The sequence below is a fragment of the Scatophagus argus genome, chromosome 15 (assembly GCF_020382885.2).
Source record: "Scatophagus argus isolate fScaArg1 chromosome 15, fScaArg1.pri, whole genome shotgun sequence".
NCBI lineage: Eukaryota > Metazoa > Chordata > Actinopteri > Scatophagidae > Scatophagus > Scatophagus argus.
The window spans coordinates 5,693,171-5,715,462 of record NC_058507.1 but is presented as its reverse complement, the minus strand read 5'-3'; the positions used below and the strand labels follow the sequence as shown (position 1 = coordinate 5,715,462).

General features: G+C 42.2%; 2 protein-coding genes across 5 annotated transcripts in view; both read left to right on the top strand.

Moving 5' to 3' along the window:
* Positions 1–19,289, top strand: part of plekhh1 (pleckstrin homology domain containing, family H (with MyTH4 domain) member 1) — a 163,406-nt gene extending 144,117 nt beyond the window's left edge. For 3 of the 4 annotated variants that reach the window (XM_046412122.1, XM_046412121.1, XM_046412120.1), the window contains 25 exons: positions 256–337; positions 1,337–1,519; positions 2,131–2,894; positions 3,517–3,595; positions 5,016–5,107; positions 5,213–5,360; positions 5,980–6,116; positions 6,323–6,433; positions 6,725–6,811; positions 7,179–7,337; positions 8,923–9,003; positions 9,339–9,518; positions 9,633–9,744; positions 10,598–10,710; positions 11,796–11,972; positions 12,115–12,212; positions 12,546–12,723; positions 13,400–13,555; positions 14,340–14,437; positions 14,693–14,834; positions 14,972–15,114; positions 15,382–15,511; positions 15,756–15,839; positions 16,481–16,627; positions 17,554–19,289. In XM_046412122.1, the coding sequence (XP_046268078.1) occupies positions 256–337; positions 1,337–1,519; positions 2,131–2,894; positions 3,517–3,595; positions 5,016–5,107; positions 5,213–5,360; positions 5,980–6,116; positions 6,323–6,433; positions 6,725–6,811; positions 7,179–7,337; positions 8,923–9,003; positions 9,339–9,518; positions 9,633–9,744; positions 10,598–10,710; positions 11,796–11,972; positions 12,115–12,212; positions 12,546–12,723; positions 13,400–13,555; positions 14,340–14,437; positions 14,693–14,834; positions 14,972–15,114; positions 15,382–15,511; positions 15,756–15,839; positions 16,481–16,627; positions 17,554–17,706 (3,834 nt within the window). In that variant the 3' untranslated portion in view covers positions 17,707–19,289. The remainder of the gene's footprint in view (positions 1–255; positions 338–1,336; positions 1,520–2,130; positions 2,895–3,516; positions 3,596–5,015; positions 5,108–5,212; positions 5,361–5,979; positions 6,117–6,322; positions 6,434–6,724; positions 6,812–7,178; positions 7,338–8,922; positions 9,004–9,338; positions 9,519–9,632; positions 9,745–10,597; positions 10,711–11,795; positions 11,973–12,114; positions 12,213–12,545; positions 12,724–13,399; positions 13,556–14,339; positions 14,438–14,692; positions 14,835–14,971; positions 15,115–15,381; positions 15,512–15,755; positions 15,840–16,480; positions 16,628–17,553) is intronic. The other variant, XM_046412124.1, reaches the window with a different exon arrangement.
* Positions 19,290–21,645: 2,356 nt separating this feature from the next.
* The window catches only part of slc25a21 (solute carrier family 25 member 21), an 83,234-nt gene continuing 82,587 nt past the window's right edge, over positions 21,646–22,292 (top strand). The window contains exons 1-2 of the mRNA XM_046412127.1: positions 21,646–22,025; positions 22,149–22,230. Coding sequence (XP_046268083.1) covers positions 22,161–22,230 — 70 coding nt within the window. The 5' untranslated portion in view covers positions 21,646–22,025; positions 22,149–22,160. The remainder of the gene's footprint in view (positions 22,026–22,148; positions 22,231–22,292) is intronic.

Genomic DNA, 22,292 nt, shown 5'->3' with positions numbered 1-22,292 from the left:
GTAGCAACAAGAGATGCTTATGATTGAAGGTTTACAGTCTACAGCTATTTATACGGTTTTTATTTTTATCTGCAAACAGTCAGAGAATCTCAAAGTGTTTATTTATAGATGACATCCCATCTATCTCCATAAGTCACACCTATAAGAGGCACAACCCTCACATTGAAATTTGAAAATCACATAAGTGTAATCTTTTCACTTTAGCAGTTGTATGTGGCTGCTTAAAATTATACTTTTGCTTTTACTCTGCGACAGATGGAGCAAGAAAACCAGCAGCTGAAAATGGCCAACCTGAAGCAGACGGAGCAGATCATGTTGCTGCAGGACAAACTACAAGGTGAGTCCTGCTGTAGGTTTTTGGGAAATTGTGCCATAAACTGGACTGCCAGGAGAAGCAGTGAGTTAATAAGATGACAGGGTGTAATAATTTCATTTTGTGTTGTTTCTCTAAGCTGATTATTTTAACCCAAAAAAGTCAGTGTCTTCTGTCCACTTTCTTGTACATGTTAACCAATTCATTTTACTGTGTCTGTCTGTCCAACTACTATTACCATGTATATATTACCTTTAATATTTATTGAATGTAACAAATCAGTTTACAGTTTCATTCATTGAAACATGAGGTATAATGGCTGCCAGCCACACCAAGTCTCATGAAGACAAGCCACAATATTCACTGTATTCACAGTATTCACCTGCAAATTACCGTTAGCATGAGTTAAGCTGTTTTTTTTCTCCGTCTCCCAATAACTAACTGAATAACCGAGATGTCTGTTCATAAAAATTTTTATTATCAAAATACAGACAGCAGGTGTTGAAACTCAATGCGTAAATTAAGCTTTAGTTGTAGCTAACTAGATTTCTCCTTATGTATTGCTCTTGTTTCACACATCTATACAGTATAGTGTAAGTATAGTGTATAGTATAATTACTATACAGTAATTATGTTTCAGTATAGTAAAACTGATATAAAAAAAAGGAAAGACCAAAGAAACAAAAACAAACGAAAAACTTATGCATTTGTCACTGTGAGACGTTGTCAAACAAAACTGTTTTTTCAGGTGGTGCATTGCATATTTAGACTTTGCACTCCTTAATATCTTTGCTTGTGATTATGCAAAAATTGTAATACTGTCAGCCATCCGTCAGGGGTCGCGGGGGAGCTGGAGCCTATCCCAGCTGGCTACGGGCGAGAGGCAGGGTACACCCAGGACTGGTCGCCAGTCAGCTGGGGAGTTACCGTGTCAGTTAAATATAGTGTGTATATACTGTAACTTTGAGATCAAAGCTACAGTGTGAAAAACATTGAGTTACTGGTGTTGCCTTTCCTTTCCAGCTCTCTTAGAGAAACCTGCATCCTCTGGATCACCTGCCACTTCCCCTGTAATGGATACCCACCTGGTGCCCAGCAGTCCGCTGTTTCCTCCCAGCTGCCCCGGCACACCACCTGCCCAAGATGACAGCTGGAGACAGCCAGGTCCCCGTGGTGCTGCCTCTAATATCAAGACCTCGCCAACAGGTGTGCTGCCCTTAATTCATATTATCTTGTGATGGGTAGCAGGAAGCTTCTGAGGCAGTTACCTTGGACAGATTGGTAGTCTCACCAAAATCCAGTTGGCAGCCAGCTGGTTTTTGTTTCCAAAACTTTGTTCTGCTTGTTTTTGGCTAGAGTTGGGTAGAAAACAGGCGACACTCCTGTGGCACCATATGTCTGCAAATCTTTGCTAATTAATTAAATGTGTTGCACAACAAAAATCCAATCACTTTAGTGTTTTTAAGATGGAGAAATAATACAACATTTTAACACAGTGTAAAATACTATTCATTCCTTTGCATTTATTTCATTCTGTTTTGCACACGTGTCTTTATAATTAACACCTGCTAAAATAGATCAATAAATAAATAAATGGATTTTATTAGCATCAACTTCTCACCTGTTGTAACTTAAAAGTCATCAACTTTTTCAAACTTGTTCTTCAGATTAATCCTCTTTTTTTCACTGCTGATCCATATGTTCTCAGTGCTCTACTTCCTCTGCATCATTAAACACAGCATTTCTACGTATTCCTTTCCCATCAGTTCCTCCATGGCATGTAGGCGTTCTCTAATGTTATTAATCTGTCTCCTCAGATGTGAAAAGGACTCCTGAACAGTCCATTAAAGGGATTTGCTTTGGAGACCTTACAGTCCATGATGCTCTCTCTCAGGGTTGGAGCAGGGAGGGTCCCAGCAGCCCTGTTTCCATTAGTGGCCCAGAGCTCTCAGTGGGCCCAGAGGGTCAGTCAGGGGGCTCTGACAGAGACAACTCCTCTGATGAGCTCAACAGCAAGTTCCGCTCTCAGTGCCTTCACTCGTCCTCTTCCTCTTCCTCTTCATCTTCAGCCTATGAGATGGCCCATGGACCAAGCTCCCCAGAATCCACCATCAGATTAACACCCAGAAGCCCGCTGCTGTCGCGCTCCCCCTCTACCAACAATCCATTCCCGAATCCTCCAGTTCACCAGTCAGGTACTAGTATGACGTTACCCAAAGTACGGACTCCGCTCACTCCCAGAGACAGCATCCAGCTGGTTAAGAAGCACTACAGCCAGCCGCAGCCCAGCCTGGACAGACTTCACCACCTCAACGTTAACATAGACATCATGACCCCATCCTCCACTTCCTCCACCCTTAAGAGCACAGGCACTGCTACTCTGCCCTTCTCACAGGTTGTGGAAGAAACAGACATTGATGATGGGCTTTCTGACAGCATGGATGGGGTGGTGGAAGGGTCAGGATCGGAGGATCCGTCCCGGGATGGAGTCTCCTTTGTGGGACTTGCAGAAGAACTGGAGCGGCTGGATCCAGAGGTTCTGAAGCCACCAACACCTCCTTTACACCGCTTTCCTTCTTGGGTATGAAAGACCAGTTTGTATCAGTTTAGCTTGTGCATGCTTGCTGTAATGTGCCCCCATTGTTTGTTTCAGTCACTGCCCAAGGCTCAGGACTCTTAGGAACCATCACTAACCACCTAACAAAATGTTTCACATTTTGGGGAATATGCTAATTTGTTTTCTCAAAAGTTAAATAAGAAGAGTGACACTAACTTCAAGAAGAATGATACTGATCTCGTGTCTGGATGGTAAATATGAAGCTACCAACAGCAGCTGGCTAGCTTAACGTAGCACAAGGACTAGAAACGAGGGGAACAGCTAGCCTGGTTCTTCCCCAAAATAACAAAATCTGCCTATATTTTGCACCAGACAATGTCCAACAAAGAACCTGGCGTAAAACAACAAGGTTTTCAGCTTTATATATTAAACCAAAGGAGAATACATCATGTTAACTAGTCAGCTTAAGATATACCTTTGGACAGATGCAGGCTAAATGTTCCCCTTAGCTTCTAGTCTTTGTGCTATGCTAAACTAACTGGCTATTGGCGGTATAACTTCATATTTAGTGTACAGATGTAAAAGATTCAGCACAGTTTTCATTGCCAAAATGAGAGGAACATTCTCGACTTTGTTATCTCTGCAGGAAAGTCGAATCTACGCTGTGGCTAAGTCGGGAATGAGAGTATCAGAGGCCAACCCTGGGGCCAGGGGCCCTGGACGAGGTGAGTCCCAAGCTGCCAAAGTCCAAGCCGCTAGTAAAGAAACCAGCCACCTGCTTTTCTTTCACTGTAACGTCCTCTTTTCTGCTTCAGCGAGGCATTCAACATCCATCTACAGTCAGTGTAATGCAGAGGGGAAGTGTTTCTCACGTGTAAGGCAGTGTGTAACCCTGTGTGTATGCTTGTCTGTCCACGTGAGCCTGGGTGGTGCTGGAGAAGAGTCAGTACTGTGAAGTGACAAGTCATTCAGCTGATGCTAAAGCTGCTGTGGAGGTGTGCGGTTGGTTTGGATCTGTCATTGCCTCCTTTGATGTCACTTCCTCTGGCTCGAGGCTCCACACACCTGCACAGGTGTGGGATTCTCTTCAGGAGGCTGTTCAGATCCCCACCTCCTTTTTTTTTAAGAGTGAAGGAAGAGCATAAAGGAGGGATGAGCTTTAGAGGAGCTGAGGGAGAGGCTGCTTTATAATCAGCTGCGATGAAAGGACGTGGTCTGGGTGTAATTACTGCTCTGTCTCCTGTCCCGACATCATCCATTTTGTCAGGATGCAGACACTGAGGTTTGACAGCACCCTGACTATTGAATATCCTGTCTGCCAGGTACATGGAGCTCACTGCCAAGTGGCTGTTGTGGGTTAAGTCATAGCTTGCTCAGCTTATTCAGCTTCCTCTTATGTTTGTGCCTTAAGGTGCATCTGTTGTTGGAATAGTTTGATCTCAAAATTAATTCCATGGACATGTTGTATTTTGTTTTAGCTTAACACTGTTGAGGTTTTTGTTGAGGTGAATTATATATAAATTAAATGTATATCTTTATTATGACTAAGGTTGTTATTATTCCCCTTTACAACTATATAGACTTGCTTCATATTTAGTTTTAAGTCAGTAAATTTCCTACTAATGACAAATAAATAAATAAAAACACAGCGGAACAGTCTTCAAACAGTTTTCAAACAAGTGCATTATGATTTTATTTTATTTTGTTGTGTTGCTGTTTGGTGTTTTCTTTTGTTCTCTGTGTTTGTATTTAAGGACTGTATAGCCATTGCTAGCTTGCGTTGCTAACCTAAAGCGACCTATAAAAAAGGAAATGCTGCTAGAAATAACAAAACAAGAAATAACAATAATCATTTTACAATTAAAAACTGAAATTCCTAAGAAATTTAATGTACAATTAAACAAGCTTGTGGGTTTTGCTGCTACAGCTGAGTAGCTATTGATGGCTAATGTTAGCTAACGCTAGCTAACATATAGCTGTTTGTGTGTGATGCGACAGTCAGTCTTAACTTCCAGAGCTATTTTTACACCATGTTTTAGCATCGTCCTTTTCTCTGCTGTAAATGCTTCACTGTGTACATATATATAAAAGATAAATGTTAAATCAGATAAATCCTGACCAAAATTTTTCCTTTGTTTTTTGCAGTTTCAAACTTACCCCAATATCCAGCGGCAGGTCCATTTACCCAGCTGATCTATAAGAATATCAACGTACCAGTCTATACCACACTGAAAGGGGTGAGTGAAATATTCTTTACTGATCAAAGTTTTAACTGTGCTTTAGTTCTCATGCAGATTACCAGCTACTGAAATTTCATTACTGTACTCTTTCATTTGTTTCAGAAAGCCACTCAAATCAGCAGTGTACCTCTACCCGAGGAGGACTCTGGGTCTGAGGACGACAGCAGCTCTCTGGCCAGTTTACGGACATCCACTCTGAGCCCGGAGAGGAAAGGCAGCGTCCCTGGGAGCCCGCGGGCCGTCAAGAGAGGTGAGGACTGCAGGTTACAGACAAGGAAGACAAAAAGGCCATGTACCTCTAAAATATGACCATCTCAGAAACTATGAAAAGGCTCTTTCTCTAATCGATGCAATTCAATCCAGTGCGTGTTCGTCAGCGCACAGCAACAGATTTACCTGCAACAGTGCGGTTAAAGGAAAAAGAAGCCATTAATGTTGGGAAGAGCACAATTCGTACAAAAAAGAATTCAGCGTAGAAATGCTTTGAAAATACAGCGAGACATTTGAAATCATTAACTGAAGCCGAAGTGGATGTCGCAGCTTGGAACAGGAGGTATGGTAGGGCCAGTATGGAACATCAGCAGCAACAGTAATGACAGAAATTTTGAAGACAAGCTAACGGATGAAGTCTGCGGTTAATGTCGAGAGGAACATACTCGCCGTTGTCCTGACCTGCTTGATTTACAGGCTGTCACTTTTTCTGCCATGACCTGAGTGGAATACACTGAGCATCGCATACTAATGATATCTAATAATGATCTTAGGGTCTGGATTTTCTATTCGAGAGCCTTTGGTTTTGAACGATCCATTTCTTTCTTGTTCTCCTTTCAGATGCATTTCTTACTGTGCCACCTCCTGTTTTTTTCCAGGTGTGTCTATGTCCTCCATCAGCTCAGAGAGTGATTACGCCATTCCCCCTGATGCCTACTCCCTGGACAGTGACTACTCTGAACCAGAGCATAAAGTCCAGAGAACCTCTTCATATTCCTGTGAGAGCACTGGGCCTGTGAGTGGAGTCTCTTTTACAGTGAAAACCCTCAGCTGTCACCTCCATGCTGGTTACAGTCAAGATGGATGAAAAACCAACAACTTGTTAGCCAGTTTAAGTCAACTTAACTTAACAAAGAAGATCTCATGACAAAGAAGTCATTCAATCATACAGTATGACCAGTTGTCAGTTGTGTTTAAATGTGCCTTTTTTGTTGTCTGTAGGAGATGCTGGAGAAGTCTGGGTATCTGCTGAAGATGGGCAGTCAGGTCAAAGCCTGGAAACGCCGCTGGTTCATCCTGAGGAATGGAGAGATCCTCTACTACAAATCTCCCGTGAGTGGGTCTCTCTGTGAGCCTGCCTGTCTGCTTCCTTCTAAGGTTTTGCTATCTGCACGGAAAACATTGCAGGAATATTTGAAAAATCTTGTGTGTTTATGTACAGGATAGCTGCAGTTGCATGCATAAGCACCACCTTAACAACTCATCACCAGCAATGTTGTCATGATCCCTACAGTAACAAACTTTGTGACTGAATTCCTAATCATAATCTTGGACTGAAATGAAGATTCTTGTGTGTGTGTGTGTGCGTGTGTGTCTACCTGTTTTGGTTTGATTTGTATTCAGAGTGACGTGATCAGGAAACCTCAGGGTCAGATTGAGCTGAACTCGTCCTGCCGTATAGTGCGTGGAGAAGGAGCGCAGACCTTTCAAGTAAGTGGAAAACTAATCTTAAATCCCTAGGAAACGATTCCAATAGTGCCTAACTTTGTGTAAGAATAAGAGGAAAGTATGATTTATGCTGCCTTGATAGCTAAATTTTTACAGGTCTACAGTTCATTAGACTGTGGCATGATGGAAATAACTAGCATGCAGCTACACACACTCTTATTACAACACTGCATCACAGGAGAGCTTTACTGCTGCATACCAGAGAAGCAGCTTAAAATGACATCAGCTATAGTGTTGACCTGGAATGTTTTCCTGGCTCTTCAGAAGCTGATTCTGATCTCCATGATGCTATCTCAGCCAACTTGTCTTAGCATATTTCTCATATTTCTCCCCTTTTTTGTCTAATCAGTTGATTACAGAGAAGAAGACCTTCTATCTGACCGCCGACTCACCCAACATCCTGGAGGAGTGGATCAGGGTTCTGCAGAACATACTCAAAGTCCAGGCCAGCAGTCCACTTACAGTGGAGACCACCGGCAAGCCCACCGTGAGAGGCTGGCTTACGAAGGTAAGGATACAGAAGTCATGAAAACTGGGTTTTGATCATGTGCTTTCTTTTCAAGCGTTAGACTAAATATGAAGCTACTGCAGGCCTGATTCTGTCCACAGGTCAGTCTGTCCACCAGCACCTGTGAAGCTCACTGATCAACACTTGAGATGTATAAAATGTAAAAGGACAGATGAAAAGGCTTCAGAGGTTCTGCTGGGCTGATTTTTGTGTTAACCGTTGCTAGCTGTTTCTCCATGTTTCCAGTCATTATATGATATTAAGCTTAGCTGAACGGATGTTGTCTGTACCTTCATATTTACTGTACAGACCTGAAAGTATTTCTATGTAACAATAAAGATCCTTGTTATCATTTAATTTAAGATTTTTTGAGTGGTAGCTTAGAAATCTAAGAAAAAGCAGCAAATGTTCGATTCATTTAAGAAGCTGTAACAGGTCGATTTTTATAATTTTGCTAGTAAATTTACTTGAAAAAGATTGATAGTTAATTCATTGACTAATTTATTCAGTAGCTAACTGTGTCAAGGTTCTCAGGTTCCTCTTGCATCACACTCTCAGATAAAATGCATTCATTTAGGAATAATAAAACTTGTTGTAAGTACTTGTTAGTATTAACTTTTGTCAGGTTTTGAACAGGCAGGTCATTCCAGTTGCCTTCCAATTTTAATCTTTTTTACAAATCCTTACTTCCCCACCACACCTCCACTGCATCGCTGTAAGAGGTATAGATTAACCAGGCTTTCTCCCTGAAGAGGATGCCAGAAGTAACTCATTTTAAGGCTTAACGTCCTCTTTGAGACAGACATACAGGAGTCCGTCACTGAGTTTGACAGAGCACGTTGGGACACGGCTGTAAGGTCGGAAGCCGCCTCCGTCACCGAAGCCCGTCCGCTCGAACATCGGACGGAGGTGTGTGTGCGTGATGGGTCTCTGACGGATGATTGACGAGCTCAAGCTGAGATGACAGAGCCCTCAGGCCCCCTCCGCCCCCCCCATCCCTTCCTGGGAGTCGTCTTTGATCTGCAGCGTATGACGTGATTCCAACTCAGACGGGGGCTGTTCTGCCTCTCAGCGCAGTTAACCCTGGCGACCCCTTCTGAGAGATGTGCAACTGGCTGCGTTTTGACGCCGTCCTCCAGCGACATCATCGCTCCGTTCTTATTTTTTTTATTCATTTTTTTTAACTCTCTGAAAGATGTCTGTCACAGAAAGCGATGTGTAATTATCATCTGCAGCTGCATTCCTGGTTTAAGTGAAGCTGAATGCGGTAATCACAGCGTGGACGGACTGTGTACGTGTGGCAGGACTCAGTTGTCACTTTGCTTTGGAAGCAAAAAAAAAAGTCCTTGAATTCGAATGCTCAAACTATTACTGAAGTTGCTCTTAAATGATTTGCACGCCGCCTGTACACTCCTGGGACATCTGCTGGTCAGATGTAGAAATTTCCTGGCCACAATCTGCCAAGCATTTGAAAACTTCTTTGGTCTGAGTTTCAAAGCAGACAGAAGAATGCACGTTCTTGTATTTCCAGCCGTTTTGATCCGATTCCTCTGATGCCTTCTGTGCCGTTTTCGTCTTGTTTCAGGTCAAACACGGACACTCAAAGCTGGTGTGGTGTTCTTTGGTCGGAAAAGTCTTCTACTACTATCGTAATCAGGAAGACAAGGTTCATAAAACTGGTCTCTCCCTTCTACTAACATGACCTCACCTGCTTTTAATTTAGTCTTTTGTTAGTGGTTATTAACACCTGCCTCAGAGGTTTTGCAAATTTGTCCTCCGTAGCTGTAATCTGTACAAAATAACAGGCTTTTAGCGAACAAAATATAGGTGCTTTCAACTTGTACAAGAAGAAGAAGAAGAAGATGCGATTATGTAAATGTAGCATGTTTGCTTAATTAAAAACTCTTAAATCTACCTGTATTGAGCTGTGTCTTGTACTACTTACCATCTTTTGTTTGGTCTCCTGTCTCCATGTCTTCTCTTTTTTTTTTGTTGTCTTAGTTGCCTCTCGGGCAGCTGCAGATGCGGGAGGCCTCGGTGCAGGAAGTGGATCGTTCCTGTGATTCAGATGAGGACTATGAGACAGGCAGTCGAGGTTTCCTGTCCTCCCACTGCACCTTAGTGGTGCAGCCAAGAGACCAGAGTCCTACGTACCTGCTCATCGGCACCAAGCAGGAGAAGGTACTTCAACTAGACAATGTCTCCATAAAACTGTAATTTATACTTCAGGATGGGAAAGAATATTTTGTTCATTCGTTTCTGTTTTTGTAAGAGTGTGTTTTTTCTGTTACGCAGGACACGTGGTTGTATCACCTGACGGTGGCAGCAGGCAGCAGTGCGACCTTCAAAGTGGGCACAGAGTACGAGCAGCTCATTGGGAAACTCCTCGATGCAGAAGGAGACCCAGGTGGGAAAGCCCTGCTCTGCCGCAAAGAAGCATCCGTAGCAACTGCAACGGTCATCTGCAATCTTATTCATCTTTCTATGTGTAGAAAAATCTAATAAATTAGGTTTGTTACAAGAGGCTGAAAATGTATAGTTAGACTTCAGATTTGATTTGTACAATTGTCCTACCCTGTCTTCAGTGTTGGATGTTAAAGAAGGGAAATCATTTAATTAAGAAGTTACTAATTACATTACAAAGTTGCAGATTTTTGCGTCACCCAGTAGAAAAAGTGCTATTTCAGCATCCCACCCCATCGCCATTTAACCTAGCCTTAACCATAGCCTTTTATTTGATGCTGATGCATTGAGCAGCTTTAAAATGAGTAATTAAAAGCCAAAATATGTTTATATTCCTAAAAAAAAAGGTAAGATACTGTATATGTTCCAGCCTTAGTTATGAAATCATTTATTTTGTGATGGCCTAAAAGAAGTCAAGATTTTTGGGTCTGAACATACTGAAATCTCAAGCATCAAACATTAGATTTTTAAGACTGCATATTGGTACTGCATATCGGCTGACAACACTGCAGATATGTTTGTAACTCTTGGACGCATACAGTAGATGCACAATCGACTAAAAGGTTCAGGGCTGAACTTGCGCAGCGTAGCTACACGTTATTTTGATCCGCAGCGTCTCACAGCTTTAATCCACACTGCAGACTGTTTACGACTGGAGCACCATGTGAGTTTGTGTCAGCTGTTGAGTCACTACAGCTTTGAAACTCAATCTTTATGTTTGTCCATGCATGCATGTGTTTGCGTGGGTTAATGTGTGTGTGTGTGTGTGTGTGTATGCGTGCTTCTTCTCTTCCCAGAATCGGCCTTGTGGAAGAGCGAAGCCTTGAGCTTCTGTAAGGAGGGCCTGCACTCGCCTCTCACCACTCTGCCCTCTGAAGCTCTGCAGACTGAAGCTCTCAAGCTTTTCAAGGTCAGTCTCTCCACCTCTCACCTCTCTCTCTCTTTCTCTCTCCTCTCTCTTTTGTTGTGTTCCACTTACTCTTCCTTTCATCTCTTTCTCTGAGTTCCTGTTTCTTATTCTGTCCCGGTTCTCACTGCGAGGGTCTGTTCAAGGCATCATCCATCCTACTCCAGTTTTGTGCAAACCATAACCCCCATTATCCACTCTGGATATGGACTGGATGTGCTCCGTGGCCCTTCTCTCCTCCTTCCTGCCTCTAAACCAGATCAAAGGCTCAAGGACGAGGGCCCCAGCTCATTAAAAGTGTGGAAGAGAGATAATGGCCTTGATTATCTGCTCTGATTGAGGCTAACCGTTCCTGTGGTTTACAGGCAATGTGAAAGGACCATCTTTAAAGAGGGGACATGGGAGGTCAGGGCCTTCAGAGATTGGCAGCAATGGATATGGAGGCCACAGGAGCGGGTGGGTGGAGGGGGGTCAGGGCTGAACAGAGAGCTTGTAGGAAGATGGCAGATACTTTTCCTCTCTTTTCAACTCTGCAGTCCTCAGTGCGCCCATGCAGAGGCCCCCCTCCCATCCCTGACTCATGCTTCACAGCCCCATCCACTGCAGTCGCTACGCTGCAGGAGTGAAAGCTGAATGGATCGGCTCTCTTTGACCAGCCAGCCTTAAAAAACAGTCCCAATCACACACAAAGAAACAGAATGAATTGAAGTGACACTCTTTTCAAGCTCTACTTCATGCCTTTGAAGTATTAATGAATCTGACAAGACCGATGAAAACTGTTAAACTGGTTCTTTGTCTTCAACTTTCCCAGCGGATGAGAACAAAGTTTACTTCAAAAAATAATGACATACGCATTTGGGCTCTTACTAAACTGATGCCATGTACTTTTCTTTTTTTATTTCTTCTGACCTGAATAATATGATTACCTTCAGTTTGTTGTCGTTGCTTTTGCAAAGATGCATTTGAATTTAGAGTCTCTGGTGTGTGTGTGTGTGTGTGTGTGTGTGTGTGTTTGCCTCCACCTGCTGGTAATAAAGTGGAATGAAGTATCAGATAGAAAATATTAAGACGTCTTTTATTCTTTACAGTCCTGTCAGCTCTTCATCAACGTGCTGGTCGAGTCTCCGTCTGTCGATTACCACACCTCGCTGGCCCAGAATGCTTTGCAGGTGTGCCTGACCCACCCGGAGCTGCAGAATGAAATGTACTGTCAGCTTATCAAGCAGACCAACCGCCGGACGCCACACAACTACTCCCTCACGCAGGTCAGCCTGCTTCATGTGCAGTTGGCTTGTTGCTGCATTCTTAGCAAAAAGTTTTCCTTTTAAAGAAAAATGGGAAGAAAAAGAGGTTTTCAGTGATCCTGTCAATTCAACCTTTTTTGTCCCTTTTCGACCTCTTCTGTAGTGCTGGCAGCTGTTGTCTCTGTGTGTGGCTCTGTTCCTTCCTCAACAACAGTTCCTTTGGTACCTGAGGCAGTACCTGCAACGCAATGCTGACCCAAGGTGAGCAAAGCCTGGGCAAACTGTTCCACAAAGGGCCGGTGTGGCTGCAGGTTTTCTTTCCAACCAAGCAGCAGCACACCAGACTTGACTCATTTAATCAACTGATCTCAGTCTTCAGACAGTTGATTGGTCAAACTGTGTGCTCTTGGTTGGTTGGAGCAAAAACCCGCAGCCACACCGGCCCTTTGTGCCCAGGTCTGGCTAACCTAAAGCCTATAGCTGAGCCATGATTCCTGAAAGTGGGGCAGAAAAACTAAAAGTATCTTGAACAATTTCCGAAGCAAATTTTTTGTGCATTTTTTTTTACCTCTTTGTCTCCTTTTTTCCTCACAGGAGTGAGGTGGGGAAGTATGCAGTGTACTGTCAGAGGTCTGTGGAGCGAACGCTGCAGAATGGAGAGCGCGAGGCCAAACCTTCACGTATGGAGATCGTCTCCATCCTGCTGAGAAACCCCTACCACCATTCACTGCCATTCAGCATCCCGGTACACTTCATGAACAACACGTACCAGGTACTTTGAAGTCACAAAAGCACTGTGCACTGTCACTGTCTTCATACTCTACAGCATTGCATTGTCTTCTCTTTGTAGGTTTGTAGATTTCCTTTAAGAGGGACCAGTTTTACACATTCAAACCTGCACTGAACACAGGGAAAGAAAGTATCAGCAGCACCGGCCTCACCAGGCAAAAGAGCTGAACCTGGCTCAGCTTTTGTGTCATCTGGCAAGATGCTGCGTTTGTCAATCAAATAAGTGCTAACAGACATCCTCGGAAGATTAGATTTTAATGTGAGTTCTGTGCTTCCAGTGTTTACCTTAAGACTGCTGAGTTGTAAAATCCTGTCTCATAACCACTGCGAAGTGTTTTGACGCCAGTAAACTTTCATATTCAGGGAGCTCTTACTCAAACTGGAGTTAGTCATCTCCCTGATACCTGGAACAAGAACATCACGACTGTTTCTGGTCATAACTCGCTCTCACAGCTGCAGTATACAGTACATCTTCAGTTCTAATCTGACTTTTCTTGTTAATAGGCGGCATAGATTGGACTGGAAATCCCAGCCAAGAGCTGCAGGATCTGATAATACTGATACTACGCCCCTGCGACAGAATGATGTTGGCCGGAGTCGGTTTCCGGGTGATTCTCCTCAATGACAATGAGACGTGCCTTTTGTTTTCTCATGTGTAGGTGGTGGGTTTCGACGGCTCCACCACAGTGGAAGAGTTCCTCAACACGCTGAACCAGAGGATTGGCGTGAGGAAGCCTCAGCTGTCTGGGTTTGCCCTCTTTACAGATGATCCATCAGGCAAAGACCTGGAGCACTGCCTGCAGCCGTCTGCCAAGGTAGGGGTGTGGGTCACTGAACATAAGTGCAGAAAGCCTCTAAACACCACTGAGGCTTTTGTGGTGCATTTATTCATATTTGTCTCATATTACCTCATATGTTAAAGGGTCAGCAGTGGGTTGGAAAAAGCCTATTTTGACAAATTAATGCTGTCCAAATGGTGTTTGGTGACTTTTCGATTTTAACGTGTGGTCATTTCCAGCATACTACAGCCTTCCTCTGTTCCACTCAGTCATGACAAAAGAGGTGCTTACTGAAGCTGTTTAACAGTGTTTAACCCTCCCACTGGAGACAGTGGATAGGCAACATTTTATGAATCTGTCTGCCTCACACAGTCTGCAGTACAGTTTTCAACTCATCACTTCTCTCTAGCCGTAGCTACTGTCACCTTCAAGATTCAGCTCTGCTTTCCACTGTGAATGCCCTTAGAGGCATAAAATTAAAGTAGGACAATAGAATATTTTAAGAGTAAAAGATATTGACATGACATGTGCAAGATAACGCTGTGCAATGCAGGATTAGTTCCAGTGGTGAGTATATACAATGTACAGTGCAATAGACAGCAGTGCAGGGTTATGGTCTTGTAGAGTCTGTGTAACACACATTGGATGTAGTTTGGTTGCAGTATTGGAGTGTGCGTGTGCGTGTGTGTGTGTGTGTCAACACTAGTAATCGTTTGAACTATTTAACAATCTGCCGGCTGTTGGGTAAAAACTGTCGACCTGCTGATAGAACCAGAAATAAACATGTGTGACAGGAGACTGACGCATATCCATTTTCCAGATCTGTGATGTCATTTCCAAGTGGGAGCAGGCCCTGAAGGAGCTGCACCCTGGGAAGAACGAGGGGACACGGATCGTCCGCTTAACATATAAGAGCAGGTAGGAGTTTTATTCTGGGTCCAACACACACACTCATTGCTTCTGTATCTTTTATTATGTGGTCACAGACACTTGTCTGAAGAAAAGGCCTTTAAGACGTACAGTGATGTGATATGTCTTCAGCTATTCAGACTTCTTGCAGAAAGTGCTGGAGCCAGACTATCTTCATTTCCTGGAAATGAAGTGCGCATAATTCCAAGCTCTCCCGGGAAAACTGGTTTCATTACAACATTTTCTTTATTTGCGCGTGTACAGGCTGTGTTTCAGATCTCAGGTGAAAGGAGAGACAGAGCGAGAGCGCCTCCTGCTGGCGTACCAGGTGAATGATGAAGTTCAGCAAGGCCACTTTCCTGTGAACAAAGAGCTGGCTCTGGAGGTGGCTGCCCTCATGGCGCAGGTGTGTAAAGACTACGTCAAGATTCGGTCTAAAGTGAACTCAAACTCACTGGACTTTCATTTCTGAAAGTTTTAAAATGTTTTAAAACCATTTTCTCTTTCTAACACAGTCTCTTGTTTTGTTTTTCTAAACTCCAGGTTGAACACGGTGATTTGGAGAGACCGGCTGCCTCCTCTCCTACCGGCTCTCCTCAGCCTAAATCTCAGCTGATTCTCCTGCAGGCCTTAGAGCGTTTCTACCCTAAACGCTACAAACAGGACTGCAGCTCAGAGCAGCTCCGGTAAAACAAACATTATGGTTGTCCAAAGAAATACAGCAGAAATACACCTAATGTCCCCATGCATGTTTATTTGGTGTATTTCCTAATGTCCACTTGCGACAAAAACAGTCTGACAAACATCATGGTGGCACTTGATCAGTGACATTTATCTATTGTCAGGCCAGGCCAGATCTGACACAAATACTGCATGATGTTCATGTTGTGCTTGTTCCTGGTTTACTGCAGATAAGATTTAAACTTTAACCCATCTTCCTCTTCTCACTTCAGAGATCTCACTGAGCGTTTGGCTACTAAGTGGTCTATGTTACGCGGGTGCAGTGCACCCGAGTGTGTGAGAATATACCTGACGGTGGCTCGGAAATGGCCCCTGTTTGGAGCCAAACTCTTCAGTGCGAAGGTAAAAGTTCAGTCCACCAGTGTAGGCTCTTGTCTGTTGTATTCAGCCCTTAGGGAAGTTAAATAAAGTTAAATAAAGATACACTTTTCATTTGACTTGGCTCCTATCACAGCATCCCTCAGGATCCCTCTCACGCACAGGTTGGACAAGTTTGAAAACACAAAGACAACCCAGATGGGAAGTCATGATGTTTTACTGGGGCAGATTACACAGCGTGGCCTGTCTTTGTTTTTTCTGTCCACAGCCTGTCCCGCCCTCTCCTGTTGAGCAGAGCCAGGTGTGGCTGGCAGTCAATGAAGACGGATTGTGTGTGCTGGACTATGCAATGGTGAGTTTCAAACTGTGCAGAGTCAATGCATCCTTCAGCACTTTCTCCGTTCCTGTGTTGTTGCATATGATGTGGAAACAGAGAATGACGTAAAGTTTACTTAGAACATTTTTTTTATACATTTCCATTTACTTCAGGTCTCAGGTCAAAAAGTGACATTCCTTTTTACAGCTGCAGCGCTCAGCTGGCTGGGACACCACTTGCATAGCTCTGTGGATGCGCTGGTCGGTTTTGGGTTTTAAAACGCCAGAAATCCGCAGGAAAATAAAATAGCCGGCCTCCGACTTGACATTCTTGACCCTGACAGACAGCATTTCCAACATGTAAATGATGAGAGCTCGGGCTCTGTAATTTTCAGCAGCCCATGCTGATCCATTTCATTATTGGTCTGGCGGGCAGTGTTGCTCATGTGCTTTGAGACGGACAGAGAGAGAAAAACAAAGTGAAAATCATGAGAAATTGCTGGAAATTATGTCATGTTTCTTCACACTCAATTTGCCCTACAAAAAAGCAGAAACCAAAATGATTCCCCAAATGAATTCCACGCTCTATTTTGGGGATGGGCAATAAAATCAGAACATATTCCCTGTTTATATCCATTCCAGTGCATGCTTCACACTGGCAATGCTTCCATTTTTCAGCACATGCTGGTCACGTACTCCTACCAGTCTGTGATTACCTTTGGTGGTTACCGTGACGATTTCATGGTGGTCACAAGCCAGCAGAAGGAGGCGGGAGTTGGGAAGAAGAGCGTGGAGAAGTTGGTCTTTGCAATGGCTAAACCAAAGGTCAGTGCTGTGAATATGTCTGCAGAAATTTAAGCCTGATTGATTTACGCTTTGCCTCTACAGGTGTTGCCACTGACCAGGGGGTAGTTTTACAGCAGGGTTTGTGGTAATATTGAGGAGTATTTCAATTCATTTGAAAAAACAGGTGTTAGGATTTGATAAGAAAATATGTAATCACATATTGAGTCAGTTGTAACCTGAACACAACTTGTTGGAGAGTACCCTTTCAGACACAACACGGTTTTAGCTGCACTTACCGCTTGTTGGCGAGTGTGCACCAGAAGTTCAAATATCACGTTTATTTTTAGTTTAATTAAAACCAAAAATAAATACTTGAACATATGTCATCTTTGGCAAAATCTTTTGACATGTGCTCTGAGTTTTTAGTTTGGTCTGTGTCCTCTTTGCTAACATGGAGGATCACTTGTGCTATAGCCATCCACCAGGGGGCGATTGAGATGTTTTGGCTCCACTTTTGAGGAGCTGTCATATAAGTCAACGACTCGAAATAATGGATTGTTAGCTACTGATCTAAACCATCAGCACCTGAGACGTTACAGAAGTGTGGGAAAATGGGTTCAGGGTGTTGGAGTTCTGTAAAGGAGCTCAGAAGATAAGTGAGAGAATAGTGATTATTCACATTAACCTCTTTTAGCATAAACCTCACAACTGAGAGCTAATGGAGAAAACAGGTTGTTTCTCCTATTTTATAAGCTCTAACACAGACTCATATTACTGCTGTGGGTGAAGCTAATAAGAGAAACTTCATTCTTGATTGCAGATCAGTTGGGGTTTGTCGAGTTCTCACATCTTCTGTGAGCCACTCTGGGCCTCCAGCTCCCCGAAATCAAATGAAACACAATCATATCATCGTGTTAAAGCCATTAATCCTTCTCCGATCTGAACTGTTTTTGCCCTCGTCTCAGATACTGGAGCTGACTCTGCTCATGGCCAGCTACATGAACCACTGGAACCCCAGCCTCCCGCCGGCCTCACACCAGCCCCTCGGTCACTGGGACGTTGACAGCAGGCACTTCCCCGCGATGAACTACACCACCAAGGGCCCCACACTACTGTGAATTGCGCAAGCAACAAGTACAACAAAGACTGTTTAGCTACAGCAGGGGGAGGAGGAGGAGGAGGTTTGATGAGCGTTACCTTTAGTCTGCCTTCATATAAAGTGAGTTGAGTTGCATGTATGGGTTTTACATTTTTACAGAAACGGTACTAGGAAATAATTTTTTCAAGCGTTTTTTTTTTGTTGTTGTTGTTGTTTTAATGAATATTTAGATTTAGAAAAGTCAGGATCAGTCAGCTCAGACTATTTATTTCTACAACAAAAGAAGTTTTTGACTCTGCTTTATGCAGGAGTACAGCTATGTTCTATTTTCTTGTTAAAATTGGACTTTGGAATTATTTTTTAAACTTACACTAGTGAGCTTGTAGAAACTCGTCACGTTTCCACCTGCACTGTGATGAGATTTTTTAATTCGTGTTTACCGGTCTTTCAGACGTCAGGCTCTTTTCTTTCACATAAACGCATAAAGTGTTGCCTTCTGAGAGCTGGTTTGACTGGAATACAGTGTCGTGTGCCACTGTGTATTTACCATTTGTACTTGACACTGAAGTATAGTCTGAATTCATTTTGTGAGATACTGTGCAATTAGAAAAGGGAGACAGATAAGACAAGTGAGACTACAGCTTCACAGTTTTTAGTTTCTTAATTTGATGTAATCAATAGAGCGTTTAGGGCCGCGATGAACAATTATTTTCATTTCATTATTACTTCATTACATTATCTTTTTCTTTTTTTTGTCCAGAAAATGCCAGAAAATAGGAACACGTTCTATCACGTTTAAGTTGACAACAGCCTATCTAATGTCAAAGAAAATTAGAAGAGGAAATATTCACATATAAGCTTCTGAAACCACTAAATATTTGCTTAAAAATAAAAAAACACTTAAATGATGAATTATAAAAAAAATCTATAAACGAATCAATTAGTCAACTATTCATTCCAATCCGGCCGTAACACAATTTGGTTTTCGTCATAAAATTGAGGTCATGTTTAAGGAACCTTTTGTAAGCCTTTTCTGTTGTTTTAACAGCATGTTAATATTTAGCTCGCTTATCTAGCAGGTCAAATGAAAGTTTTGAGCAATTTGGCCGAGAACCGAAATATATATTCAGCGAGGGATGGGATATAAAGGGTCATGAAACAGTGAAATATTATGCCTATAATGGATCTGTGAAGTTTTATCAGTGCAGCGTGTTCGTATGTTCATTTTCCTGATGGTCCTCCAGTGACGTCTCTCTGAAATCTTTAAGACACACACAGCATGTTTAAAATCAGGTCACTCGGTGTTGTAACAATCAACAAACAAAAGGAGAGTACACAAAAGAGCTACCAAAATATTTTAATGACTTGAACTGTTTTGGATCAAACCACTGTCTCGCTCGTGTCCATGTTAGTTATTTATTTTATTTCAGCATTTTTGTATTTCCTGTTTGTATTGGAAGACTTACAGTTATAGCAGAGTAATTTAAGAGCAGAGTATGTTTGGTTACTGCGTCTGTATTGTAATGTGTTAGAAATGTGTGAGAGATGGTGTCTTTATGTCGTATGTGTGTGTGATAATAAAATAAACGGTACAACAGTTCAGTGTTTTTACTCGACTTTTCCTTATATCTTGGTTTAATTTATTTTTAACCTCAGAATAGCAGAGTTTTTATACACAAAACAATTAAAAGATGCCACGTAAATGTTAAGGCGTCAGTTGTGCTGGGTGAAATCAATATCTAGACTTTTATCAGTGTTTTTTCAATTGTACTACATGTTGCAATTTAACAATGAAAAATCAGGTATTGAATAATCACATTCCAGTTTGGTGTAATTACTGGTGGCTGCGTTGCACTGTTGTGCATTACATCAGACAAAAGCCATCCACAAAACTAAATTTTGTTTTTATTTTTTTTGATAGTTTATAAATTTTGCTTACTGTAATTACTATTGTTAATTATGACAAAGTGTTTACATATTTATGTGCTTCCACTGCACGTTTTTATCATATAAATAGAAACTCTGAAAGACATCATGCTGCATTTTGAGTACTTAATTATATATTACTGATTCTGTACTTTTTAAATGCAGACCTTTTCATTTCACTGGGGTGTTTGTGGTATTACTATGACTATTACTATGTGGCATCACTATTACTATGACTTTTGTTGAGCATAGGATCTGAGTGCTTCTTCCTCCACGGATACTTAAGTATTTATTTCTCATGCAAACCCAGAGGGTTTTGCTGTTGGGTCTGATCGGCTTGCAGTCATTATTAAAAAATGTATTGACATTTTTTATTTTATGTCAAAACTCAAAGGACTCAAAATAATGTCCGTTTAAGATGGATTCATTATTGTTTGTGCTGGAGCAAAAGCTTTCAATGGTTTTCCTCTTACTGAGCTTGTTTTGTCAGTAAGTATAAACTAATTGGGAAACACAGGCTTGATGCTCCAGTCACAGAATTCATATTTTAGTCGCTCCTCTTGGAAAATCAGAACTCTGTTTCTTAACACTGTATTACTAAAAACCTTCACTCATTCAACACATCCATAAACTATGAAGTTATCCTGACTGCTGGCTGTACACAGCCTGCCCAGTCTACATGTTTTACTGGAGCTGAGGTTGTAGGGGTGGAAGCTGTTCTGCTTTTTCTTATCCAAGGGGGTCAAAGTGGTAATGGCATTTTCCTGCCAAATATATGCTGTAAATCCCACGGTTTTATAGCTTGTCTGAAGCTCTTGTTGTTCCATAGCAGCTCTTACACAAAACGAAATGCTCGTTACGGGGCTCGCTGCTCACTTGCTGTGTGCCTTCGTTGCTCATCAAAAAAAAAAGAAAAGAAAATAACTTCTCTAAAGTTTCCATGGTGCAAACGCAGCTCAGGCCACATGCTTTATAAAACGTTTAAATCAAATTGAATTTAAAGTAAAGGAGTCCAGTGTTGTTGAACAGATGGACATTTTGTTACCCTCGCTGTGAACCCTTAGCAGTATTTTACTGGCTGACTGCTTCGTTATGAATGTTATATGAATTACGGTTATATGGAATATATGAATTAGGCGTGATTTGAAAAACAATATTAAAGCAGAATATAAAGGCATGTGTGCATAACTTAACTGATCAAACACGTTCTCTCCTATGAGTGTGCAACCATTATCTTTTACTCAGCACACGTATGAAATATACATTGATAATTCATATTACTTATGCATTAACAAGCAACATTTTTACTCTGGCGGTTGGTTGAGGTAAATTTATATTAGTAGATGCATATTCTGTATGTGAATCTGATAACTAAAACTGTCAAATGATTGAAGTGCAGTAAAAAGTACGTTTGCCTCCTAAATGTAGTCGAGTGGGAGTATAAAGTAGCAGAAAATGGAAAAACTGAAAGTAGAAATACCACAAAATGAACTTAATCAAATGCAATTTTCTGTCCTCTCACAGCTCTGGGACTTTGTGACAGACGATTTCTAGACTTAAAAATTAAGCAATTCATCAGGACAATAAGAAAACAAGAATATAATCCTTACGTGAGACTCTCAAAGTACAGTAAACATATGCAAAGCTTTTGAGTTTGATCCACAGAAGACAGTTTATGGGTGGAGTGTCAGTTTGAACTGAACAGACAGATAAGTTTCATTAGATGAATCAGGGGGTGTAACATGCTGCAGCCTGTGAGACATTAAGTGATTTACTCCCCTTTCAGACTGCTGCTGTGCTCTAATGTAACACAAGCAGTCAGTATTATGGGAAAAAAAGCTGTCAATAAAGTCCTGATGCATAATTTACATAGTGAGCATCAGTGTACAGGCTGTCAAGCTTAAACCATAAGTGCACGTTAATGAAAATAAACTCTGTGCTCATATATATATATTTTTTTTATTTGTTTAATTGGTTGAGACTATGCACAATACATATATTGTACCAGATTTAGCTAAATGCTGATTATCACCTGTATTGATGTACTGATGCCCGGGTTATAAAGAAAATGTATCCCGTTTCAGTAAAATCAAACCAAACGCGACTGTTCGCCTCGTATCGATCACTGATAAGGGGTCAGGGTTTATCCATGTTTTATTTACAATATTCAAAACACCTCGTGGCTGGGAGGCAATGGGAGGGTAGACGCGAACCAGCAGTTCAGCGCTGGTAATTGATTCCATATTAGCCTAGCTTAGCCTAGCCTAGCCTGTGAGCACTCGGGGAGATATCGCTGCTGCGCTCTCTTCCAACGTGGGCTGCCGCTAGCGGAGCACAACAACTTCGAGTCAACTGAAGCCTGCGGGACAGGATACAACCGGGTGACCTCAGTGCAGAGCAGGAACGGGACGGGTAGGTTGTGTGTTCACCACCACGGAGGCATGCCGTTACACTAGCTAACGACTTTATATTTGAATTCACGCTAGGCTACAAGACAACTTGTAACGGTTTCCTCCCACATCTTTGCCTCGGTAGGAAACGGTAAAAATGACAACCAAAAAGCCGCAGAGCATGCTCCGGGAAGCTTCTCATCAGATTATTGCCGGTGGATCCGCTGGTAAGTCCCTGCAATTGTTTTACTTCAACTACAAGAGACGAGTGAATCTGATTATGCAATAG